General features: G+C 45.2%; 1 protein-coding gene across 1 annotated transcript in view; it reads left to right on the top strand.

Moving 5' to 3' along the window:
- Positions 1 to 24301, top strand: part of MAGI1 (membrane associated guanylate kinase, WW and PDZ domain containing 1) — a 575588-nt gene extending 551287 nt beyond the window's left edge. The window contains exons 15-23 of the mRNA XM_008146348.3: positions 342 to 433; positions 2225 to 2417; positions 4776 to 5066; positions 7899 to 8099; positions 15775 to 15868; positions 15991 to 16051; positions 16920 to 17063; positions 19242 to 19380; positions 23305 to 24301. Of these exons, the coding sequence (XP_008144570.2) occupies positions 342 to 433; positions 2225 to 2417; positions 4776 to 5066; positions 7899 to 8099; positions 15775 to 15868; positions 15991 to 16051; positions 16920 to 17063; positions 19242 to 19380; positions 23305 to 24092 (2003 nt within the window). The 3' untranslated portion in view covers positions 24093 to 24301. The remainder of the gene's footprint in view (positions 1 to 341; positions 434 to 2224; positions 2418 to 4775; positions 5067 to 7898; positions 8100 to 15774; positions 15869 to 15990; positions 16052 to 16919; positions 17064 to 19241; positions 19381 to 23304) is intronic.
- The last annotated feature ends 1694 nt before the right edge of the window (positions 24302 to 25995 follow it).

Genomic DNA, 25995 nt, shown 5'->3' with positions numbered 1-25995 from the left:
CCTCTCTCTCCCAGGCACCGTGGCGGCCGTGGTGGTTGTAATTCAGGCCCCTGCAGCAGTTCTGAGGAGAGGAGCCCCTGCTGGTCACGGGCTCGGTCAGGGATGATGGCTCGGGCTTGGTCAGGAATTATCAAACAGTGATTGGTCCTTGGAAAAAACTTGGTGCTCAGTGACTGCTGCCACTGCCCACCCTTGCCCAGCGTCCTGTTGTTTTGTCGCCTTGTCTGTGTTAGAAGCTGTCATCTGCTCAAGCACCGCGAGTGTTGGTCCTGTAACTGTGTACCTTAGGGGTGTGCTTCCTTGTCTCAGAGAAATAACCTCTCTCCCTTCTCCCCCTCTAGTTCCAGATTACCAAGAGCAGGACATCTTCCTCTGGAGGAAAGAGACTGGATTTGGATTTAGGATTCTGGGTGGAAATGAACCAGGGGAACCTGTGAGTCTTTTGTGTCCCTCCCCCTCCCCCCCCCCCCCCCCCCACACACACACACACACAGTGCTGGCAGCAGTAACAAATCCCAAGGCTCAAATCCAGCCAGGTGCCACACTGACCGCTTCGTCCAGGCAGAGGGGCCTTTCCTTGGGTTTTGTGGAGTTTTTGTCTCGAGGGAAAAGGGACTAGAGAACAGAAAGAGTTCACCCACCCGGCGCTGGCAGAGCCCGGCACGGACACAGACTGGCTATTTTATTAGGAGTGCACCACCCAGGAGAACCGGCAGCTAATGCCCGAAGCCGGAGGCTTGGGGTTGTGCTAGGAGCTGAGGTGAGGGTGAGGAATTATCTTTTCAGGTCTCGAGGACAGTGTCCCTCTGTCTGGTCTCATGGGGAAGTAGCTAGGGGGTCGTTCCACCTTAGGGCTCAGGAGCTGAAACCTAGCCTGCCGAGGTCCAGGCCCATGACCATTGGTCAGGCCCCGGCTCCTGTCTGCTGCTGCCTCGGGGTGGCTGCTTATCCGGGGGAAAGGCTAGGTCTCTGAGGGTTAGAAAGAGAGACATTATTTCTAGACTAGGATTATAGCTGAATTAATCACAGTCATAAGGACCCTTGGTTTCACTATAAAAGTTTGTGTTCATGTTTGTGAAAAGTGGGAGCTGCCATCAAAGAATATGAAGCAAAAAAAAGCAAAAGGAATTGGTATCCAGTAAGAAAACAATGGCCCGATGCTCTGGCCAGTTCTGTATTTTGAGGAGCACCTGGTTGAGAGATTAGAAAAAGTTGGACCCAACTGTCTTTACAAAAGAAAGAACCCCAAACAAGAGTTAGGAGACACTTCACCTCTCTGGGCCTCATCTTTAGAATAAACTTAGTGTTTCATCACAGAATCCTTTTGAAGGGGGAAAAGAGAACTAAAGAAATGTATTATTAATTCCTTCATCAGAGTAAAAATAACTATTACTTATTGAGTGCTTACTCTGTGCCAGATGCTATGCCAAAGGCTTTAACATACACTCTCATTTATCCTTCAAGTCCATGAGTGTTTCCCTATTTTTCAAATCATCCAACGAAGACACAAAAGGTTAATTGACTTGCCCAAGATCACAGAGTTAGTAATGGAAGGACTGGAAAGGGTCTGATTCCAGAGTCCATATTCTTAACCACTCACCTGGCGGAGCTTTTTGTAAACTGCATGTCATGCAAAGGTAGCGGTAGCATTGGTACCTAAGGAGAAGGCAGGGAGAGCACCACTATTTTAACTAAAGCTTAGTGGACGGTAAACATAAGGCACTAAATAAAGGCTGCTTGGATGCGGGTGCTGAGAGGACAGAAATGCAGATGTCAGACCAGACTTGCTTGTTGGTTCACTCCTTCACTTAATAGTGTCTACTGTGCATTCACTATTGGGAGGCACAGTGCTGTGTTTTAAAGAAAAGTAGTACCACTCTTACAATTAGCAGAGTTTTCTGAAAGGAGGTTCATAAGTAGATAGAAAAGGAGAAAGGGTTTTGCAAAGGAAAGGAATAAAGTGTTTTATTTCTGCAAAGGAAAAACAGAATCATCACCACAGATAAGTGTCAGGGAACCAAACAAGAAAAAGTTCTTTGTCCCCCATGTAAGAACTGTTGTAGCACCTAGCACAGCGCCTGGCATCCCGTGGGCACCAGAAAGTGCTTGTGGCATGGATACAGACATGAATGAATTAAATGTTCCCAGAGATGTGAAGTCTTTGAGTATAATAGCAAAGGAAAAGGTCGCTGTTTTATCCATCATCCAATTACTCACTCAACAGATTTATATCGGTCACATTGTACCACTGGGTGCTGCTGATACGGATGGCCGCCTGAGGTCTGGGGATGAATTAATCTGTGTGGATGGGACACCAGTCATTGGAAAGTCACACCAGCTTGTGGTCCAGCTTATGCAACAAGCTGCCAAGCAAGGCCATGTCAACCTCACGGTGCGGCGCAAAGTGGTATTTTCAGGTATGTTCCCCATTCATTCCTTCGACCGTGCATTGTCTCTGTGCACAGACAAGGACCCCTTCCTGTGTCTGCCTGCCTCCTCAGGCATCTGCTTTCGCAAATGTTTGCAAATGTGTCTAAGCTCAGAATTTCCAGATGGTTTGCTTCCCTCAAACCCTGCAAGACTGTCGTTCAAAAGTCCTTCAGTGTGCCATGCGTACCTGTTCAGCAAAGACTTCTAGAAGGTCAGGTGAAAATATGTTACCTCCCCAACACCTTGCCAACTAGAACTTTATCATCCGCTTCATCTGATGATAACTCTCAACAAAAGAGGTCATTAAGACAGTCAGGAGAATCAGACTTTCAAGTTAAGAGAGCAACAATTAGGTTGTGCTCTATTGTTGATAGGAAAAAAGCGAGATATTTTTCTCTCTCCAAGAAAGTGGAAGAGTTGCCCAGTTCTAAGTCATATTTGATTCTGTCCCCTGCAAGCTTCAAAATACTACATATCCTTTCAGGCCCAACGCAGGTATACCTTCTCTGTGACGGCCTCAGACAGTCCCTCCTCCCTCCCCGCCTCCAGATTTTAGCTTCCCTCCATGCCATTCTTGTGAATCAGGGTTTCCGTCTGTGGCAGACCCGCCGCTCAGTGACAGCTCACCATGTGTCTGCCCTCGCCCTTCCCTCACCAGCTGCCTGGGAGCACACTCTAGGTCAGTGGTCGGCAAACTCATTAGTCAACAGAGCCAAATATCAACAGTACAACAATTGAAATTTCTTTTGAGAGCCAAATTTTTTAAACTTCTTCTAACGCCACTTCTTCAAAATAGACTCGCCCAGGCTGTGGTATTTTGTGGAAGAGCCATACTCAAGGGGCCAAAGAGCCACAGGTGGCTCGCAAGCCGCCGCAGTTTGCCGACCACTGCTCTAGGTGGTTCACCTTTGTCTGCAGCCCCCCCGCCACCCCCACGTGTTTAAGACAGAACCCAGATGCAGTAGAAGCACATTCAGTGCTGTATCAGTTGAATTACTGAAGAAGTGTGATGTCACATAGTAGTTCTCCATAGTTTTAATATTAGTGAAATATATACTTAAAATCAACTGGCACCTTGTTTAAAAAAAAGTGGTGTAACTCATTTAAGTCATATATAATTAATTACAGGTGTCAGATTCTAGTGTGGGAGAGTCCTGCCTACTGCAGCCCTGGAGACCACTGGTAATCAGTTAGGTTCCGAGGCCGCCAGGGCAGGCCAGCCAGTCTTTCTTCACACAGTATTCCCTGCAGCCAACACCAAGGTCAGAGTGGCTTTTGAGATGTGCTGAACGCTTTCTTACTTCACTGGCCAAATAAAAGTAGTAGAGCAATGAGATTTTTATTTCAGAATTATTTTTAAATCCTTAAGTATTTGGGGTTTTTAGCTCTGGGTCAAAGATATATTAAATCTATTAAAAGACAATTAAATCAGTCACAGAAGGACAAATATCATATGAGTCTACTTCCATGAGGCACTAGGCAGACAGGGTTATAGTCAGGAAGTAGACTGGTGGTTGCCAGGGGCTGCAGAGAGGGAAATGGTTCGGTGGCCTTTAATGGTAGAGTTTCCATTTGGGAAGGTGATAAAGTTGTGGAGATGATGGTTGACAACAGTGTGACTACTTAATGCCACTAAACTGTACACTTAAAAATAGTTAAAAATGTTATGGTCTCTGTATTTTACTACAATAAGATAGAAATCTATGAGAGGAGGAGCTTTCCAGAATAAATATAGTCTTACCCAAAAGCTGAACACACATTTTGCTTCTGGCATGAAACCTAAGTTGGTTTCACCAACTACTGTGGCTCTTTAGGAGTGTTTTACCCTGTCACCTGACCAAGCAATCCAACTGGAATTGCATAGCACGGGAATTCTGAGGGTATTCGGTTGTGATGTGCTCAGAGTGGATCCGTGAGCCTGGCCGCCAGGAGGAATCCCCCAGCAGGGCAGCCTGCGGTGGTGTCTGTGTATCTTCTTGCCTGATGGGAAATTCACAGCAAACCCTGGAAAGCTGAGTAGAACTGAGACTTGAGGGTAATGGCACTCAGAATGTGGGCCAAGGTCAGACCTCGGCAAGGACGGTCATCGTGGTGTGGGCCAACCTGCACTTCTGCATGGCCTGTGGTTCGCGCAGGGATCCCTCCGAGTGCGGAACCGGGTGTTGAGTGTGGGTGTGGGTGTGGGTGCTGCTTAAAACCCTTGAGCCTGGGTTCTGTGCGGCCAGGCTCATCTCCTGGCTTCGAGCACGCGTGAAGCTGGGAGGGGTGCGAGTGGCGGGCGCTGGGGGGAGAGGGTGGCGGCGCTGGGGGCCAGATCGGGGCCTGAGAGCGCACCTTCTGCACAGCCCCCAAAGCGGAGCCGGAGGTGCCCTCGCCGGCCTCGTCGCACCACAGCAGCACGCAGCCCGCCTCGCTGACCGAGGAGAAGCGCACCCCGCAGGGCAGCCAGAACTCGCTGAACACGGTGAGCTCCGGCAGCGGCAGCACCAGCGGCATCGGCAGCGGCGGGGGCGGCGGCAGCGGCGTGGGCAGCGCCCTGCAGCCCTACGACGTGGAGATCCGGCGCGGGGACAGCGAGGGCTTCGGCTTCGTCATCGTGTCGTCCGTGAGCCGGCCCGAGGCGGGCACGACCTTCGGTGAGTGGCAGTGCCCTTCCCCGGGTTTCCGAGGCCGCCAGGCCCGCCGGTCAATATCTCATTAACAGAAACGCCTCCCTGCTCTTCGCTGCAGGTGATCAAAGTCTTAATTGGGATGCAGTTTGTTTGGTACTTTTCCCTCCTGAAGGTTGGGTGTTTTTTTAACCGTTCAGCTTCCATTCTGAATGCGTGTTCACACACCCTAAGCATCCTGACATCTGCACGCAATTCGCAGAACAACCCCTTGATGTCAGAAATTCTCGCCGGGGAAATAGTGGCATCTGAAGGTCTGGGAGATTTTTAAGGAGCGAGTGGCTGTAAAAATGCTTAGGAAAAGTAGAGGTGTAAGGAGTAAAAATAGTACATGAAATGCCCTTTCCACCTGATCTGTGTCCTTTCTCCCTCTGTCCCCATCTGAAATGTTTTAATTTAAAATAATTTTTGCTTTTGCCTGATTAACAATCTAATTAAAACCTGAGAGTCGTATGTCTTCCTTGCCCTTGAATTCCAGCAGGGGTGATTTCCCGTCTAGTCCAGGTGTGGGGGTTTCAGCAGAGTATTTTCACCCTCTCAGGAGGTTAACTCTCAGCAGAGACAAATAGGAACCCATTGGATTCCAGGAACTAGTAATCTATGAATCTGTTTCCGATTGAATGGATTATAAATATGTGCTCCAAGAATGACCCACCTTCTTCATCGGATAAAGTAATTTGTTATTCCCCACGCACATTTGCCGATGAGTATGGAATGTGATGGGAAGCAGGAAGGGCTGTGCAGGCTTTGAAATGTACCTCAGCTCTGTCCCCAAATGCCTTACTCACAAGGAGTCTGAGGACCTTGCTGGCTAAGATCAGCGAGGTGGCCCATCCCTTTAGCTTCCTGCTTCCGAGGAACCCCTTTGCCTCCATGTAGTCTCTGCCCCTTCCATCCTGCTAAAGCCGGTTCCACTGAGGTTTGGCCACGAGGAGACAGTCAGCGGGTCTGTGCATGTGTGGCTGCAGTAACAAGCACCCATTACTAACTGCTTTTGTGAGCTACTTTAATAATCCATGTCATGGATGGGTGACATGACATCAAGGCAAGGCGTTTTTCTACTTTTAAAATTAGTTTTGGAGACTTTTCTGCTTAATTTAATAAAAAGAAAGGCAGGGGAGTGAGGACTCCCAAGTTATTTTCTTCAGATCCATATTGTGACTGTCCCCATGCACCCTTTGATGGTCTCAGGATTTCAGAATTCTGTTCCACTTTCTAGAAAGAAGTAGCAGATATGTCCGGTGGGAGGCTATGTTACTTAATGAATATTGAATGTCTTCACTCACAATTGGTCTTTGATTGTTTTCCTCTGGTTCTTGCAATGAATGTACTAAACTGTCCCTAATACTTTGCATGACACTTCTGTTCTGAACTGTGCGAGCTTTCCTCACACCTGCTGTTTGATACCTTTCTCATGCGAGTTGTCCTTGGAGATGGGCAAAACTTAACCAAAACCTTGAATTAAGTGTGGAAGCTTTCACCACATCTGCCTGTTGGATTCCAAAAAAAACTGTTTAACTTCCTTTTAAAAAATTCTTTTGCCATAATGTTACATCCAATAAAACAAACTCCGGCAAATACTCTGAGATTCAAAGGACGTACAGCTCCTTCCCCACGTTACCCTCAGGGTCCCACTGGTGCCGGGAGAGCCCACTCAGTTTCCAGGTCTCCCATGCTCGTTTTGTCACCCTCTCCAAAAGGTGGCTCAACTGCTTACCTGTCTTCAGAGTCCCCAGAAAGACAAATTCCCAAAACAGGTGAATGTGCATAAGAAACTTTGAAACTAAAATATGATTAGCTGAGAACTCTGTCAGGCTTCGAAGCCAATTTCCCACCTCTCTCTAGAAGTTCGCAATACTCTTGGCTGAGACATGGAATCCCTCAAAGTGCACAATAAACCTTCCTCTTCAAATGCACTCTTTCTGGTTTTTCATGTTGCAAATGGGTAGTAACTGACGAGGAGAGAGGAAATGATTGAAGAAACAGGGTTGAGGAATGGTTTGAACCCAGCTTTGTGTGGGTCACCGTCCTCAGCCTCAGTAGGTACTAGGTTTTCATAGTCCCTTGAGGGGGTTTTCGTGAGGATGGAGGAGGATTCAGAGCTCGTGAGCCATTTGGGCCCTATCCTGAAAACACAGATAGGATGGTTGAGCAAAGGTCATGACAGCAAAAATAGATGTCAAGGTTGGGGACTGTCTTGGCTCATCTCTTGCTTTTCTAAAGCTTTCACCATTCTGGAGAGAAGGCAGGAGGTTGAAGTGTTTGTCCAGGAGGCGTTCTCAGATTGAATCTTGGGTGCTAGCAGATCTCATGCCTCACCAGACTCCCAGTGATTATTCTTCTAAATGGAGAAAGAACAAAACATTGGCAGAAGCTTAAAGAACAGCTGGCAAAGTGATGTGGCATATACACAGAACGTGTAGAAGCACCCTTCCCAGCCCTGGGGTCACATGTGAAGTCCCAAAGTCAGTCAATGGCAAGTTATTTGGGGGGCTCTTGAGAATCTTCCAAGTTGTGAAATATCCCAGATTTTATAATTGATTTAAGGCGGGGAGCGGGGATTTCCCCGCATTTTGGACCAGGAAAGGACTGCAGGTCAGGGCAGTGGCTTCTTCCACGGATGCCCTGAGTGTTGCCAATGTTTTGACCATCGGCGCAGAGCTCTCCTTTAATAACATTTGCTTAATGCTTTAATTAATTAACACTTAACCTTCTCTTTCCCTTTTCAACCCTTTTTCTCCTCCCTGTACTATATTCCCACGTAACTTAAAAAAAAATTAAAACTCACTATCAAAGCAGGCAATGCATGTGTGGCTATGCCTCACAAAATAGGTCGGATTATTGAGGGGAGCCCTGCTGACCGATGTGGCAAGCTGAAAGTAGGAGACCGGATCTTGGCAGTAAATGGATGTTCCATCACCAACAAGTCCCATTCAGACATTGTCAACCTAATCAAGGAAGCGGGAAACACAGTTACCCTCCGCATCATTCCCGGGGATGGTAAAGTATACTATTGTCTCTCTCTCTCTCTCTCCCTCTTTCTCTATCTCTGTCTCTCGACCTCTGTGTCATTGGTGTTCATGTAATTGGACAGTGTTGATTTAGAGGCAGCCTTATCCATCCCTAACTGAACAGAGCCTTCAAACAAATGTGAGCCATTGTTACTAACCCTTTACCTCCCCTTCTTAATTAATCCTCTAGCCTTTAATACCTATCTTGCTGCAGATATAAAAACATTTCAGAAAACCTTCAAGTTTTCCCGATTTATTTTGGTTTTGGTGCCCTTGTCTTTAAAACAATAGAATCGTTTGAATACAGGTGGTAAAGGTCTCCTGATGTTCTATCTGGACATCACTGGGGATTTTTTTTTTAAACAATCACTAAATATATGTGTAATATGTGACATCACAAAGTCTACATAATGCCAGTGCAGAGCCAGGAGTGTCTTTTCTGAATAAGTGAATGTATCAAATGTTTTATTTCATTGGGAGAGTCTTAGGGTTTGTGCATCCTTGATTTGTTGCTAATTTTTACATGTGACTGAAGATATAATTAAATCTCTATATTTTTTATTTAATTGTAGGTTATATGTACATTAAGCTAGGCCTATTCTTGTTTGGTTGGTTGGTTAAATTCAAATCTTTGGTTCTTTTATGGCAGTGGTGATCCCCACCCCCTGCATCCCCCACCCCAGGACATGTGGCACTGTCTGGAGTGAGTGCTAATGGCATATAATGGGCAGACCTAGGGATGCTTCTGAACATCCTACAGTGCACACAGCCCCCCACAATGAAAAGTTATCCAGCTAAAATAACAATACCCATTGTGCTAGTCATATTTAATAATAATGAAGCTGATACCTAATGTCACTAAGTATAGATTCATCAGAGAATTAAGTCCTATATATTGAACTCATTCTAAGCAGATTTGGTTCTTGGGAGAAAACTGATACCTGTCCCAAAATGTTCCAATCCTTTTTTTTTTTTTTTTTCATTTTTGCTCTGCATGTGATAAGATAAAATATGCAGGGCATCCCCAAAAATGTATGCACACTTAACAGTTGATAGCTCAACTGATGTTTCTTTCTTTTCAGATTTAACCCATTGAATTAATAATTATTCAAAGTATATATACATTTTTGGGGATACCATGTATATTCTAAAAGTCAGTGAGTACTTCTCAAGAGGAAATGTGGTTTTATGGAACTAGTGTCATAAAAATCTATGCCATTGATGTGTAAAAGAAAATAATTGGAGATTTTTATCTAAAGGTAATTCACCAAATGAATATCTGTATATACGAATCGTTAGAACGTGAGCTTTATAGTTTAAAATTCGAGTAGTATAGACTGTGCCTTTCAGAAAAAGTAAGTCCAAAATTGAACAGTAAAACTAAAAATTGTTGGTTCCACGAACAAAGAATTTTCTCGGCACCAAAAATTACCTCATCCAAAATGTGGAGGGAAATTAGCTCCTTCAGTGTTGGTGTCCTTCAGCCTGCCTCCCAGGCATGGTTAGGAGAGGAGCCGCTGGTCTGTAGTCAGTCCCCAGTCACCATGCTGGGAAGCTGTTACAGTGTAGGAGGGTGACCACAAGATGATAGAACAGAGGTTCCTAATGGAAAGGATGAAGGAAACCAGAGAAATGAAGGAAGAAATGGTTGAGTGAGCCCAATGGAGTATATACACGGAGTGACCAGATTATTATGCGTTCAGAGATCATAATAATCTGGCCACTTAATGTAAATTCAGACACATGGACAAATTTCAAAAACTAATCCAAAAGAACTGGACATAGGAATTGACTTGCTGGATCTACATTAGTCGTAATGTAGAAATGAGGATGTCAAATAAGGAAGAACTTAGCAAAAGAGTTTGAAATCAGTCAGGAAAGAGAAATATGCAGAAACACCTTATACTGTGCACATACTAGGTGTTGACTTAATTTTTTAAAAATACAGTGAAAAATATTTTGGGAAATCTGAACCAAAAAATGTAATACAAGGTGAATTATCAATAACAGTTGTCAATAAAAAACTTCTTTCTAAACTTGAATACTTCAAAGGTATAAAATTCAGATAGACGTATCTACAGGCTATCATGGTTAAAAGAAAGCAAACATTGAAGTTGATACAATATAGTTAAGGGCTGATGCCCTGCGGAGGCTGCCATTTCATTGAAGACACTATAGGAATTTGTTGCCATGGTGATAAAACTCTCCATCAGTTACTTTGTAAGTTTTGGAGGCCAGGAGAAGGCAGTGGAATCCAGCAGAGGGTGGATTTGTGATACTCAACTTTTAACTGAGGCAAAAAAATCACCTTCTTGGAAATTACAGTTGAGGCAGGGGAGTTCGATTTGTGGGGAGATGCTGGAGCAATCCAGGAGGATTTTGCAAACACCTAGAAGACAGAGAGTGAAATTCATGGAGGTTCCTTCTCTGTGAAAGTGTGCTGGCCATGGCAGGTGGTGGGAAAGGGACGTGTTCTCTGTGTCAGGGACCGCTGGTCTCCTTCAGATCTTTCACTCTAATGCTTCATTCTTCAGGGAGCCCACAGACAGCTTGTTTCATGATCCCCGTGAGGAGACTGAAGTTCTTAATCAGCGTGCTTTCTTAAGCTCCAAGAAATCCATCTTGTCCAGAGAACTGTTCTCAGAAACCCTAGGAGGCACTTGAGGAGGATGCATTCTTGGTTGGACAGTACTTGGAACCCACTCTGAATCCACTTCTTTATCGTCCTTATGTTGCCTAAGTCTTTTTTCTTATCATCATTTGCCTTTATTTTTTTCTCCAACTTCACTAGTTTTCCTCACTCTGTTTCTTCTCAGTTCTTCTTCTCCCCTCCTCCTCTTCCTTCTCCTCCCTCCTCTCTCTGTCTTTCTCTCTGCCAGCCCCCTCCAATAAAAGCTCTGTGGCACTGTGTTGTTAGAAGGCCTGCCTTCACGGATGATGGTGGGCAGACCTAGATCAGGGGAGTCCTCACCATCTCTGCTTTCACTAGCTCTGGGACCAGGGCAGGGCAGAACATTTTCTCCTATGAGATAAGGGTAAGGGATAGGAAATAAAAGGTGACATCACAGAATGGCCCAGAGAATAGCTGGACATACTGAATCTGAACTTGCAATCTGACAAGTCAACCATACCTGCTTCCTACCACTTGTGTCGTATAGGGATACCCTGTGAAATCTGGATACCCTGACTGCGCCAGGCTAGCATGGACCCATCAAACTGAATACAGTTTAAGATAATGAGAATATTTATGAGCTTAAAAAAAATATGATCATAAATTTCCTCACTCTGCTTCTCCCAATTCCCCTTCCCCTTCCTCCTCCTCCTCCACCACCACCTCTCTCTCTCTCTCTCTCTCTCTCTCTCTCTCTCTCTCTCTCTCTCTGTCCTCTCCACAGTGATGATCACATTGTCTCAGATCACCTTTGTTTCATAGGAGGTAGGGCTTGGACACAGGTATTGCTGTCTCCTTGGAAAAGGCACAGAACAGTGTAAGTTTATCTTAATAGCAGGCTCTATGGATGCGATGCTAACAGAGACTCAGTCAAAAGGAACAGCTTCCAATCATACACATTTTAAGTCTCCCAAAGCTTTTCAATTATTGCCAGGACTCACGTTTTCAAAGGCCTTCTTCAGCTCTTTATTGCATGTGTGTTTGTGCAATACGGTGCTTAAGAAAGGAGTTGTTATCCTTTGTTGATCTGTGTGGCTTTGTAAGGCGGATTCCGGCAGGGTGGCTGAGGCAGTGCCAGGGAAGCAGGATAGAACTGTAATCTGGTGGCGGAGCTCTGTTGAAGCCTCAGAGAGACGCGCCTGTCAGGAGTCGGGGCCTGGTTGGGCCCAGCGCCCTGACGGCGCCTCCAGAGCTCCCCTGTGCTTTTCTTGGTGCACGACTGCCATGCAGAGGATGGCGATAGCCCTGTTCACTGCTCCGAGCGAGCTGCAGGAGGGGTAAACACTGTTTAATGAAGGCTGTAGGGTACTTTCTGGAATTTGTCATAAAAACAGCCAGTCTGGCTGTCTGCCGTGGAGTTTTAAAAGCCAAATACATTGCCACCCCTTCGCAGTACTGCTGCTGGAACCTGCTCTTATATCAGAGCCCTGGGTTTAAAGGTTTTTCTATTACCGGGCAAATTGTGCTTTGGACCAGAGCTATAAATTGATGACCGTGGGCTTCATCTCTGTATTTTAAAAAGCTAGAGAGAATCTCAGCACTTCACGTCTTGGTCTAATCCTAACTGAAGACTTTAAGCTGCCAGTGCCTCCACTTGCTCTCTGGATGACCTTGGACATACTGCCTGTCTTTTCTAAGGCCCCATGTCTCCATCTGTAAAATGGGGGTGCTAATGGCACCTGTTTCATTGCACCGTAAGAATTAAATGAATTTAATGCACTTAGCACAGTTCTTGACACATTGTAAATGATTAGGAAATGGTGGTTGTTTATAGGTTAACAAAAACAAGACAATTTAGGAAGTTCAAATAGCTATTTGCATATTACCGTAAATGTTAATTTTTAAATTGCTTAAAGTTTAGCTTCAACCCCAGATTTGCATTTAAGTAGGTGAAAATAGCAAATGAAGGTTAAGAGGAAAATTAATAAAATAGTTCTGTTTATATGCGTTTTGGGTAATCTTCTGTTGTATCTCAGCAAACACGAAAGCACAGAAATATAAAAATTGTGAGATGAGATCTGATCTGCCTGGGAGACTGGTCACTGAGGCCACACATGCACCTGTGAGGCCTCACAACTCGTTGCTGTATTCACTTTAATTACAAGGAAACATCCATATTGGTTTCCTGATTATGATTTCCCCAGGGCCCGAACAATCTTCTGACTTCCCAGAGAGTCTCCATAAAGTTAATTACAATGAGTGATACCAGGTTTTTTAAAAGGACCAATACACGTGCTTGGAAACTCCTGGTGAGTCAGAACGAGAGGCTGTGGCCCTACTGCTCTGTGCTCACACAGCAGCGGGCTTGATCAAAGATCTCACACTTACCACCTTGGCTGTACCAGGCAACTGCAGTTATAAAAATATGCTTTCAATAGTAATAAACACATGCTACCACAAAAAATATGCTCATCATTTTGGGGGCAGTTTTCATCTTCCAGGCGCAATCACACTTTTCTTTCAGATAATCTTTGCACCAGTTCCCTAAGACACATCCGTTATCCCGCATGTGCAGTGGAGGAAGCTGAAGCATGAAAAGTTTAACTTTGCTTAAGCCCCAGCCGGCACATTGCAGAGTTGGGATACAAAGCCAGATAGTGTGACTCGAGAATCTGTCCTGGCTACCATTATGCTAAGCTGCCTCCCAATAACTTGAGAAGCCCCACCTCCCCAACTCAGAGGGTTGCAAGGCATGCTGACATAATAAAAGGCTTCAAGGAGCCTGGCTCAGTTGGTTTGGTGTCATTCTGTACACCAAAAGGTTGCCAGTTTGATTCCCGGTCAGGGCACATACCTGGATTGTGGGTTCCATCCCGGGTCAGGGCAGGTATGGCAGGCCAACCGATCAATGCTTCTCTCTCACATCTTTCTCTCTCTCTCTCTCTCTCTCTCTCTCTCTCTCTCTCTCTCTCTCTCTCTCTCTTTCTCTCCTTCCCTCTCTCTAAACATGTTCTCAGGTGAGGATTTTTTTTAAAAAGGCTCTGGGGGTTGGGGGAGGCTCTGAGGAGTCCACGAGAAAAAATGCAGACATGCAGAAACATTTCTATTATTTCTCACTCTTAACTGACCACATGTTCCTTTTCCCTCAGAATCTGTAGAAATACTTAGCGAACTAGGTTGTGAGAAATATTGTCCTAACCCATGAACAAGATACACATTTCAGTTCATTTGATCTAGTTACATTTTCCTTTTCTCCTCACCCAAGTATATGCTTTTTTATTAATCTTTTTAGAGAGAGGGGGAGGGGGGAGAGAGAGAGAAACATCAATCACTTGCCTCCTGTATGCACCCAGATGGGGGATTGAACCTGCCAATTAGGTATGTGCCCTGACTGGGAATTGAACCCACAACCTTTTGGGATGGTTCTCCAACCAGCTGAGCCACCGGCCAAGGCAAATTACATTTCTTATTAATCTTGTGTCTTAGCTGTAAGAATTGTGGGCTTTATGGCAAACTATTAACATCAGATTTCAACTTTCTCATTTTGCTAAGAATTTAATTTATACAAGTTCCACAGCAGTAAACAAAAAGGAGAAGCATGGCAAGGGCCATAACTTAGTAAATGTGTGCTGAGTGCTTACTGTAGGGCAGGTACTGCACTAAACATTTCATCTGCTTTTATCCCAGAGAAGGGAATTACTAGCATCATCCCCTTCTGGCAGATGAGGTAAAGCAGTCACACAGCTAAGGAGTGGGGAAAGGAGGATTTGAACCTGGGTTTAAATCTCAAGCCCATGCTTTTAACAAGTATGTGTAACAACAGTAACACAGAATGGCAGATAGGCCACAGTGGTTGGGATTTGAGGGATGTCTTCTCACCCGTGACTGCAGTGAAAAAAAATGCAGTCCTGATATCCCAGTTGGTGAGACTTGACATATTTTCTCATAGGAACTTTGTTAGACATGCTGGGTAAGATACATGTATTTGACAAACATTGAAGTGCCTCCGATTCTAGACTTCCTGGCACACTGTGAACTAAACAGGCATTTATAGGCAAATCTTAGACTCTACCCACCATAGTTAGCATTTTCTAAAATGGAAAATTTATGCCAAGTTCCAAATAGTTAACCTAAAAATAAATATTTAAAGTGCATCTTGCTCATAGTCGCTTGCTATCTGCCTTGATCATAATGGAGAAACAATTCATAAAAGAATATATAAGCATTACTGTATGAATGATTAAATTTGATTGTGTGTGTGTGTAGCGTATAAGCATGCTCATGTCTTCAACATCGGCATCTCCATACTTTAGAGACTAATGAAGTTGCTTAGGTATGTGGTTAGTGAAGAAGAAAATCAATTTACATAGGAATATAATCATAGTTATTACGTTAGGGCGGCTTCATGATTTATACAGCTTGTATTTACAAGCTCCAGCTCTAACAAATGCAAGTTTTTAAATTAATTTCTCATAAGAGATACCAGACGAGATCTGTCAGGAACTCCACATTTTCAATTACACTTCATTAAAAGCAATGGGCAGGAAGGTAGACGGTGTATGTGTGTTTAACAAGATGTTAGCACACTTCTAATTTTAATATTCACGTGAGGAAATTAAACACAGTCACTAAATATTGCTAATACATTGCAGGAAATGTTAAGAAAGAGGTATATAATGAGTCTGTCCAATTCTGGGGAATAATTCTGGTGACACAGTGTTTTGATGGGACTGTCACTTTTAAGTGGCGGGGGCAGAGTGAGAGATACCCGCCTTGGCTGCAATTTTAGGTTAGTGTTTTCTTGGACAAACTTTTTATTTGTGGGGGTGTCTTGTTGGGAGAAGGGTTAACGGGGTATACATGGCTCACATCATAGAATATCTTTAAATGATTCTTCAAACTCTTAATTATTTAGAAATTGAAGTCAGAGCTGCTTGAAATGGTTACAGAGAAGCCCACCTTGTCACTCAGATACAGGGCTACGCACCCTCCCTTAGTATGGGGGTGTCTTCTCCAGGGCCCTCATTTTGTCATGCTCTGTCTCATCCTGCAGAGTCTTCGAACGCCACTTTGCTGACCAACGCGGAGAAGATCGCAACCATCACCACCACACACACCCCCTCTCAGCAGGGGGCCCAGGAGACCAGGTCAGACCCGGCTTTGTTAGTTTAAAGGCAAAAAGTAGCTCCTGGCATGACGACACTCCTCCTGGGGTCTTCCTCAGTTTCCCCACAGGTTGTTTTTATATGTATTTCTCTCTCTTTGGCAGGAATACCACCAAACCAAAGCCGGAATCTCAGTTTGAGTTCAAAGCACCCCAGGCAACACAGGTGAGGCCGTTTCTCTGTTGCTTTGCTTTGCACGTTTCCTTCCGGCTTTCTGAAGCTATTTTTATGAGATATCTTTTACAAGGTACCTCAATTAAAATAAATAACCTTTTGTGAGGGGAAGTACTGAATATGTGCTCACATTTGGTTGTCTAGGAAATGACATTTTATTTTACTACCTTTGAAAAATATTCCCAGATATCCTTTTCCGGGGAGGGGGGAGAATTGGGGAGGAACAAACAAAATAAGAAGCTATAATTGGTGACCAATAGAAGAGCAGAACAGCTGACATCTACTCATGGTATTCATAACTGCATTTATGCCAAGATAATACCTTTTTCTAAGGTGTTTCTCAGACTCGTGAATTTCAGGGGGGACCCACAGACCTAATACCTGTACCATACAGGGTAATGGAGGGTGCGCAAATAATGGCAGGTGAAGCAAATGTGGGAAATACTATGTGTTGCAAAGTTAAACAGGTTCCTTTTCGACTGGCCTTCTGATACCCTAACAGTGGACACTATGGCATTTTGGGGTTATTGGGCGGGGAGGTTGAACTTCCAACAATGTGCAGGGTATCATGTAATGAATTTTCCTGCCGTAAATGGCGAATTGCAGCCTCACTGGTTAAATTTTAATATATACATATTGGTGTGCAGTCTACAGGCACACTCATGAATGTTTTCAAAGTATGGATCTCCAAACTTCTCAGGTTAATGGATATTAATAAACAATTGAGGATCTGCAAGAGGGGGTAGTGATGGTGCCTTTTGGTCAAATCGGCATAATAGAGGACGTTTGCGAAGAGATGGAGAGAAAAGGGGCGGGTGTAAGTTCTCCCGGAATGATTCCATTTCATGTCTTGAACCAGGAGCAGGATTTTTACACTGTGGACCTGGAAAGAGGAGCCAAGGGCTTTGGCTTCAGTCTCCGAGGGGGCCGAGAGTACAACATGGACCTCTATGTTCTGCGCTTGGCAGAGGATGGTCCTGCCGAAAGGTGTGGAAAGATGAGGGTAAGTCGGAAGAGGAATCTGGAGTAGATGTAAACACGTCATCGGCAGTGACCTTTTGACGTTATGTGGCTAGAACCTTCTTTATGAGAACTACATTGTCTACAGCTTTCGGGAGACTTGAAATGACTCCCACCCCAGCGTAAATCTCCTCCTGAAGCATAGTTAGCTGGAGCTGCTGAAGTTAGGTGAGCCCCTTCTACTCTTTGAGGTTGAATGGAGGATTGAAATTACTTACAAAATTATTAAAGGGGATGTTTCTGAATCCCATTTCCACCATTGTTATACTTAGTCTCCTGAGGCACACACATCACCGCAGGAATTCCTGGCTGGACCAGGATGCTTAGAGAGCAGGAAGGCCTGCGGTCCTGCAGGCTGAGTGGTGGCTCCATTCCGTCTCTGGCTGGTCACCCGCCATCTCACCTCAGCCTCAGGAGCCTGCGGACTCTGCCTCAGCAAAGGCACGGCTGCTCCGTGGGATGGCTATTCGGGGTCACTCTGTAGTAGTCAGAGCTACAAAATTTAAATACACAAATGCAAGGATCCACTCTGCTCTGTTTAGATAGTTCGTGTCTGCTATTGTATATGAATGCGTTGCTCTCCTGGGCAGATTAGATGACTAAAGAAAAATCATCACGTTATAGATAAGTCACATAGATTGAGACACACACATAGGAAATAATTGGCAGCGAATTAAAAAAATCACAAGTCAGGTCAGGAAAAGAAAAAAGTGAATAAAATTGGGCCTGAGCAGAAAAAGGAAAAAAGGGACTAAAGGTAGGGAACTTAATACTTGTACTTAAGACACAATCTTGATTTTTAAGTTTCTTCAGATTGAATTTTTTAACGAGTTTCCCCCACATTGGAAAGTAGATGATGTAGCTTGTTTTAAAAAATTAAACAGTGAAAAATGGTACATAGTAAAAATACAGCTTCCAGGATCAAACTGCTTATCAGTTTCTTATATATCCCTCCTTTATGCATATAGTATATGCACAATGTGTGCCTATGCAAGTTTAGAGTGTACATATACTTTTTAAGTTCCAAACACATTGGATATGCTTTTCCATGTCTTTACTCACTTAAAAAGAGTTTCTGATTGAATGAAATACCATTGTCCTGCCATTTTGTATAATGCTGTATAGATCACAACACATTTGTCCAGTCTGACACCTTCAACTTGGTAGGCATGGGGTATTATCATCTCCTTTCACCGTTAAAAGGACTTGAGCAAGGTCATGTAGCTAACTAGTGATGGGTCCAAAGCCAGTGCTTCTCTTCTGCCTTCTGGATGTACAAGTTCATGCACAAGAATCTGGTCTGTCTTGTTTACTCCTTTGCTCTAGTGTCCGGAATAGCAGCTGATACATAGTAAATGCTGCGGTCAGTTACCAACCAGACTGGATTGCGGTTGCATGGAAGGCTCAGCTGGGGAAGGATTTGCTTCACTCACAGAGTAATTGGCAAGATACAGCGGGCTGCTGGGCTGAGCGCTCCGTGTCCTTAGCATGGACTCCATAGGGCAGCTCACAGCATGCCTCAGTGAGAAAGTGAGCGAACAGAAGAGGGCAAGTAAGACAGAAGCCAGAATCATTTTGTAACCTTATCTCTGAACTGACCTCTCATCGCATTTGCCATATACTGTTTGTTAGAAGCAAGTCACCAATTTCAGCCCACATTCACAGGGCAGGAGATGACATGGGGTGTGAATACAAGAAGGTGGGAATCACTGGGGGCATCCTGGAAGCTGCTTACCACCTCCTCCTTCCTTCAATAATTAACATTCCCCTCGATAGCTTTATTAGTTTTTCTTTTGCACTTACAGCCCCCTTTCTGATAATCAGAGAAAACATTATATCTAGTCCGACCAAGGAGCGAAGGAATGATTATTCGAAATGTGCCAAACTGGTTCTCAGATACTATCTAACATAGATGTACTTTTCTAATTTTCTTGTTAATTGTATTTCCCTCATTAGAATGTCATCTCCATCTGGGCGGGAATTTTTGTGGAGTTTTTTGTTGTTTTCACTGCTGCATCCTGAGCAATAGACGATTTTCTGGCAAACACTCAATAAATATTTGGGAAATCAATAAATGAAAGAATTTCAACCATAAAGCACCTCAATAGCCAGTGAAACCCTTTTGTGGTCTTCTCACTTTGCTCTCTCTTGCTTTGGACAGATCGGTGACGAAATTTTAGAGATCAATGGTGAAACCACCAAAAACATGAAGCATTCTCGGGCTATAGAACTGATTAAGAACGGTGGCCGCAGAGTGCGTCTGTCTCTGAAGCGGGGCGACGGCTCGGTACCGGAATATGGTGGGTCAAACTATGAAAACCTCCCCTCCTTCCCTGGCATGACTCCATGACTTTGTCTCCAGAACTGCAGCAGGAAAGTTTTTGTTTCCCCTCTTCACCAGTGTCTTACCAGCCTTCCGCACCATGTGATTATTTGCCTCGCTTGTTCTGAAACCTCTACACATTTCATCCTTTTGCTTGCTTCCATGGACTGGGGCATGGCCTAAGACAAGATCTTTATAGCCCCCTTTCTGATAATCAGAGAAAACATTTTGTCTAGTCCGACCAAGAGCGAAGGAATGATTGTTTGAACTGTGCCAAACTGTTTCTCAGATCCGATTGTTAGCACAAAATGACTCTACTCCTTTTAAGAAGCAGGAAAGCAGGTTTCCTGAGTGATATGTTGAGGCACAATTCTTTTTCTTTTTTTTTCTTTTGTGGTTACTTGATGTCTTATTTCTGAGACGTGAAATTCTGAGATGATTTGGGAGCTTGCTCACCTCCTTTATGCTCTGTATACAACACTTCTGCGTCCCCACTCCGGTTGCTGCCCCAAATGAGACTACTTGAGCCCACTAGTATAAAACAAACAAAACTGTTGCTACGTTAGCCATATGTTTTTAAATGATAAAGAATGGAATCGATTCCCAGTGCTCATCATGAGGGAAACACGTGACTATTCCTTTCCTATGGGGAAAGCCAGATTATGCATAAAGTTCTTTTGTCATATCTATAGACATGATTTGACTGAACAGCAAGGATCTTTAAATAGCTTAGTGTCCTCATGGCAAAATATTGTATATTATAATAATTATGTCCTATTTATTTGAGATTCTTGTTTAAAATTTAAAAAAAAAAAAAGCTATGCCCTAGATGTAGGGCTTTTCTTCCCAACCAAAGGTCTACAAAAGTTTCTATAGAAACTGTGATTGAATGGTCCCTATGCGTCAGTCCCCTTTATTAGGGATTTTATCTGTTATCACCCTCTTTTCTCAAAGTCATTCTGCACAATTCCCAGTTGCACTTTGGACTTGAAGAGATCTTTAATTCAAATACAGCTCAAGGACAAGGTTAACTCCTTTGAAGGGTAGCCTTCCCAGGTGTTGGACATCGAGGTGCAAAATACGAGGGACCCAAGGTGTGGGGGTGGCATATGAGATGAGGCCCTCTCAGACATGGCCAACCACACACAGGGAGGGTAGCCTAACAACCCTGAGATGTTACAGCTGTGCTGGGTATGGAACCCTGATAGGTGTATGGATGCCCTGAAACTGTGTAACGCTGTCTCCCTTTTCTGTCTTCCCTATGCTTCTGTTGGATGTGATATTTCATTTCAGAGTCACCGTCAGTAACCTCTGTACCCTCTCAAAACCTGTGTCTGTTGCACTGAGGATGAAAATCCAACACTAATAAATGTTCTTTGGGCTAAAAATAAAGATCATTTAAATGCTCGGCTTTCCAAGAAGGGTTGAACATGCCAGGGTTGTGCTGCTGTAATGTCTCCATGTGTCATTTGGACTGAATCTCTAATTCTAGTGATTAGAGTCACAAATGGGTTATAATATGTTAAGTTCCAATATTTTTCTGACTTGATTGGAACCTGCTTCTCTGTGAGGCTATTTTTGTAATGAGTTTTTTGTACTTAATTTAACAGCCGTGGTCTTCAGGGGGGAGGGAGGGCACTTCGTTCTTTTGTTGTTTATTGTTAAATGCTCTCCTATGCCAGCCTGTCATTGTCCCAGTTGTTTGAAAAAAGAAAGAAAAAAAGGATGCATCTATTGTCTGGGTCCTGAGTCACCTTCTATGGCTGTCTAAAACGTCACTGTTCTGATTTCTGCAGCCTTATTTGAGTGTTGCCTTAGACTGTCTGACTGGACAAATAAACTCTCTTTGCCCTATGTTAACAAATGCAGATTTTTTTTCTTTCCTCTTTGTTACAGGGAATCTAAATGTTCAACTTTTTTGTCTTTCTCTCTCTCTCTCTCTCTCTCTCTGACTGTTCTTGGTGCTGGGCCCTCCCTTCTACAGCAATGATACCTCCTAATATCGCTGCATGTATGAGAAATGAAAAGCTCGGGGAGGCTTGCTTCTACCTTATGGGCCATAATCAAACTACGGTTTGTAGCTCAATCAATACTAGGTGTTTCTGTGCTGTGGCCTAATTTCCTCATTGCTTCTGCTTAGCTCTATTTTGATATGTTTGGCAATTCATTCTGAGCACCCTGCGTTCTCTGAATTGTAAGTACACCGCTGACCCTGTTGAAGTCTTGCTCTCCCTTATCTTAAAAGTAGGAGTAAGGAGCCCCCAGGTTAGTCTTGCTCTCCCAAATCTTAAAGTGACTTTGTGTTATTCTAATAGCCTACCCAGCATTTAGAACAAGCATGTCAAACTCGCGGCCGGCGGGCAGGGTGCCACGTTTATTTAAACAAACGAAGGGCCGCGAGTTTGACATGCTTGTTTTAGAATGAACAAACCTCATACCACAGAACTCTCACCTGGGTAGACAGGGCTTTGCTATTCGGGAAGACATTTCCTGCTTATCTCTTGGGAAAGGGCAGCCCGTGGGCCAAGCCTGTCCACAGCCTGTTTTTGTACGTAAAGCGTAGCAACACGGCCCATTTTATGTGTTGTCTAAGGCGGCTTTGACACTACAGTGCCAGAGCTGAGTAACTAACAAACTCTGTGGCCCACAAAGCCAAAAATAACGATTCTCTGCCCCTTGACAGAAAAGGTTTGCCAGAAAAGGTTTGCCAACCCCCGCTCAAGGCTCTATGCCTGCTTTTGTTAACACCTACCCAGGGGGTGGGGAGATCATTCATGAGACAGATTGCTTACACTTGACCCTGTTGCTTCATGCAAGATCCTTAAAGAGTTTCCACTTCATCTCCGTGACCGTCCCCGGCCCGCCCTCCACACGGCAGCGCCCCATTCCTGGTGCTCTGCCTACAATGGTATAACGTGTGTGACCTGTTGGGGTTATTTGTAAACAAAGCTCTCATAACTTCGGGATGCCACCTACCACATCTGCGGTGTTACTTCACGTAGTTTCATAGTAAACAAACGCCCTTGTGTGCGGCCCTGCTTTTAAGGCCAGAGATATCTTGATGTTGTGAGCAGCAGTCCAGTGGCTCCCGGCTGAGCATAAAGAAAAGTGCCTCTGAACGTCAAGTTTATCTGGACGCCATCTGATGTCACCTGTGTTCCCGACAACCTCCCTTCCACTCCCTTTTGTCTGTCAGGAGAGTCCACATTTTCAAAACAATAGTTCCCTAAGTTTACACAAAAGGGAAGAAACTACTTGAATAACATGTACAAAGGCAGAGGATGTCTAACGGACCCTCACTTCATGTCCCATTTGCCAGTCGCCAATCTCTGGCCATGCTGCCCCTGGGACCATCCCCTGTGCCCGTCCCCCCCAGGGGGGGCATCCGGCTGGAGTAGATGCACAGGCTGTGCCACAGCAAACGCAGAAAGCCCCAGGGCACCGGCCGCCATTTCTACCTCCGCACCCCTTTCATCCCCACCCAGATCCAAAGCAGGCTGTTGGCATTCCCCAGGAAGTTCCCTCACGCCCAGGCTTTTTTTTTATTTTTCCTCAGCAAGTTCAAACAAGTATTGTTTTAAAGAAATGTGTCCTTTCATGGGGGCTGGGGGCGGTGGGCAAGGGAGAAGGGCTGGGGGTGGGAAGAGCAAGGGCCGTGGTGGGCCGTCTGGCTGCTGCCAGCCACTTGCGGGGGGGCCCCTCTGTGGAGGGCCGGAAGGGTCAGTCTGGTAGAGCCGCCAGCACTAGTTGTTAGCCTAACTAGTTGCCGCTACCCTAACCAGGCCTGGCTGGCTGTGACCGGTGCATACGTGTGTGCGGGTTGTGACCATGGGCGCTCACGGGGGCGGGGCCGGCGCCCAGGGCTGCTCACCGACTGTCGCTCTGCTTCCTTCCCCCGCAGACCCCGGCAGCGAGCGGACCGGCGGCTCCGCCGGTGCACACCACGGCTTCCCGGAAGTGAGGCCTGGCGTCCCGGAAGTGAGGCCCGGCGCCCCGGAAACGAGGGGCCGCCGGCTGCCCCCACCATCGGAGTCCAGTCACCCACCCGACCTTCACAGATCACCGCCGCACGGGGACCAGCGGGCGCACGGGGGAGCCCCGAGGGGCAGCAGGGAGCCCGGCCGGGCGCCCAGTGAGCACCACACGTGGAACGGGACTCCCAGGACCCCCGGCGGCGGGGCCTGCCGCCCCCAGGACCGGGCGCCCGAGGGGCGAAGGGAGGCGCCCCCCGAGCGGCTGGCGGCCGATGGCCCAGGCAGGCGGGCCCCCGAGAGGCGCCGGGAGGGCACCCGAAGCGCTGACAACACGCTGGAGCGGAGGGAGAAGCCCGAGCGCAGACGCGAGGCCTCTCCCGGGAGGAGGCGCGAGCGCTCGCCCGGCCGCCGGAGGGAAGGCTCGCCCGGCCGCCGGAGGAGGTCCCTGGAGCGGCTCCTGGAGCAGAGAAGGTCTCCGGAGCGCAGGAGGCCGGGCTCGCCCGAGAGGAGGGCCAAGTCCACCGACCGCAGGCGTGCGAGGTCCCCGGAGCGCAGGCGGGAGCGGTCCCTGGAGAAAAGGAACCGAGAGGACCGAGCCGGCCACCGAGAGAGGGAAGAGGGGAGCCTGAAGCCCGAGGGCGGCCGCGGCTGCAGACACCCCCCGGAGCAGAGAAGGCGGCCTTACAAAGAATGCAGCACCGACCTCAGTATCTGAGCCAGTCACCGCCGGCCGTTCCCCTGTCCCAGGTTCAAGAGGAAGCTCACACACCTGAAATAATTTCCTCACCTTGTGAAGCATCTGACACCTGAAGACCCTATGAATAGCAACAAACATTTTATGCATTTGAATTTATAAGAAAAAAATATATATGTGAAAAGTGTTGTGCCTGATGTATAATATTAAAGAAAGTATTTTTAAATGCATACTTTTTTGGAAATTATTTGCCAAATGTTGCCCCAAAGGGGGATACATTTTGTTTCTACATATACTGTAGAATTGTCAAGAAGTGTTCCCATCTTTGGGCAATCTTGTTCTCTCTCCTGGTTAAATAGGGCTTTTGATCATTTTCTCTAAGTAAGGGAAGTTACTGATTAATTTGATATAGACTTATGTAATGATGTAGTGTTACACTATAGTTAGGAGTTTTTCTTTAAAAAAAAAAAAAGCCAAGAGGCAAAAGTTATATTTGTAAATGCTGAGGACTCTGGGATTGCCGGTGATCCTAAAATCAAGCAAACTATATGAAGAGACGACTACTGCAAATGAAGGATATTTATAGCAAATCTACACAGCACACAGAAATGTTACGTTCTTGCGTCATAGTTGGTTCAGAAAACAGTTCTACTCTCCCTGGCCATAACGGTTGGCCGCCATGACCCAAACGCAGCCCAGGTGCAGATGGGCAGCTTCATTAGCATTTATCAACATCTAAGAGCTCATTAAGGCAGTGCCATCATGGCCTCACTCATCGACTGGGAGAAACGGACAAAAAAACACCTTCTGTATTGTCTGGTTGCGGCTGCAGAGGAGATGGAGTGGGGGACAATGGGCCCCAGGTGAAGGAATCAAAAATCCCCAATAGAGAAGGTATGGTCCCCCTGTTAGCATAAGCCCAGGGTGCTCTTTCCCAAATTGGGGAGGAGGGGATGAGTCTTGGTGGAGTTAGCTCCCTATTGATATGTAGGGTTTAGAGGTGCTTATTAGAAATGCCAGTTTCCCTTTTGAAGCTGTTAACAGTCTCCAGAATAATTGAAGGGGAAAGGTCATGATCCCAGTGGCTCTCCATCTCAGATCTCATTGGCAAAGCACGTTCTGCCCTCATGACCCTGTCCTTTGAATTTAGGGACAGCAAAACAAAACATGATTTTTCTTTAAAAAACAATTAACACATTCTTTTGCAATCCGCTCCCACATGAGGTGTGATTGGGTTGGCCAGAGCCCAGGGAAGTGGTTGAAATGGGAAAGGGATTACTGCCTAGCTGAGCCAAATGTTTGCTTGTACCTGTTGGACCACGATAGCAAACTGCTGCTTACAATACATTGTATATTTCCGGAGTACTGTTTAGCATTTTCCATACAGACACAAACTTTGCAAGTCAATCACTGTTGTTCTCATGGTACTGTTTAAAAAAAAAAAAAAAGGACCAAAAAAAAAAAAAAAAGAGAAAACCAGCCAATCATTGTGTGTACAGAGTTAAAAATTGTAATTAATAGAGCCTGTTTAAAAACAACAACTGTTGCCTTTTTTCTTGTATAAAAGAGAATTTATGACAAAAACTTTAGCAGTGAGGAATGTGATATGTGTTTATATTTCTGAATATGGAACAAATTGATTCATTGGGATATATTTTAATGTAAACTAAATCAGGTATGTAAAGCTGTTTTAAAATGGGAGACTATATAAGTAATTCTTTAAAGCTTTAGTTGGTTTGAATATTATCATTTCCTCCATGGTGAGCCTGCTTGTGAACTATTAGGCACTTGTTTGCATTCTGTTCTTCACTCATTTTTTGCAGTGTGCTATGGACTTAATGCTGTTTCTGTACTGATGAAAAGCAGTGTGTGGGCCAATCTTTTTATAAAACACTATGCATATATAATATTACATTGTTCAGAG

The sequence above is a fragment of the Eptesicus fuscus genome, chromosome 18, assembly GCF_027574615.1.
Source record: "Eptesicus fuscus isolate TK198812 chromosome 18, DD_ASM_mEF_20220401, whole genome shotgun sequence".
Classification (NCBI taxonomy): domain Eukaryota; kingdom Metazoa; phylum Chordata; class Mammalia; order Chiroptera; family Vespertilionidae; genus Eptesicus; species Eptesicus fuscus.
The sequence above is the reverse complement of the archived record's forward strand: the minus strand, read 5'-3'. Positions and strand labels throughout refer to the sequence as shown.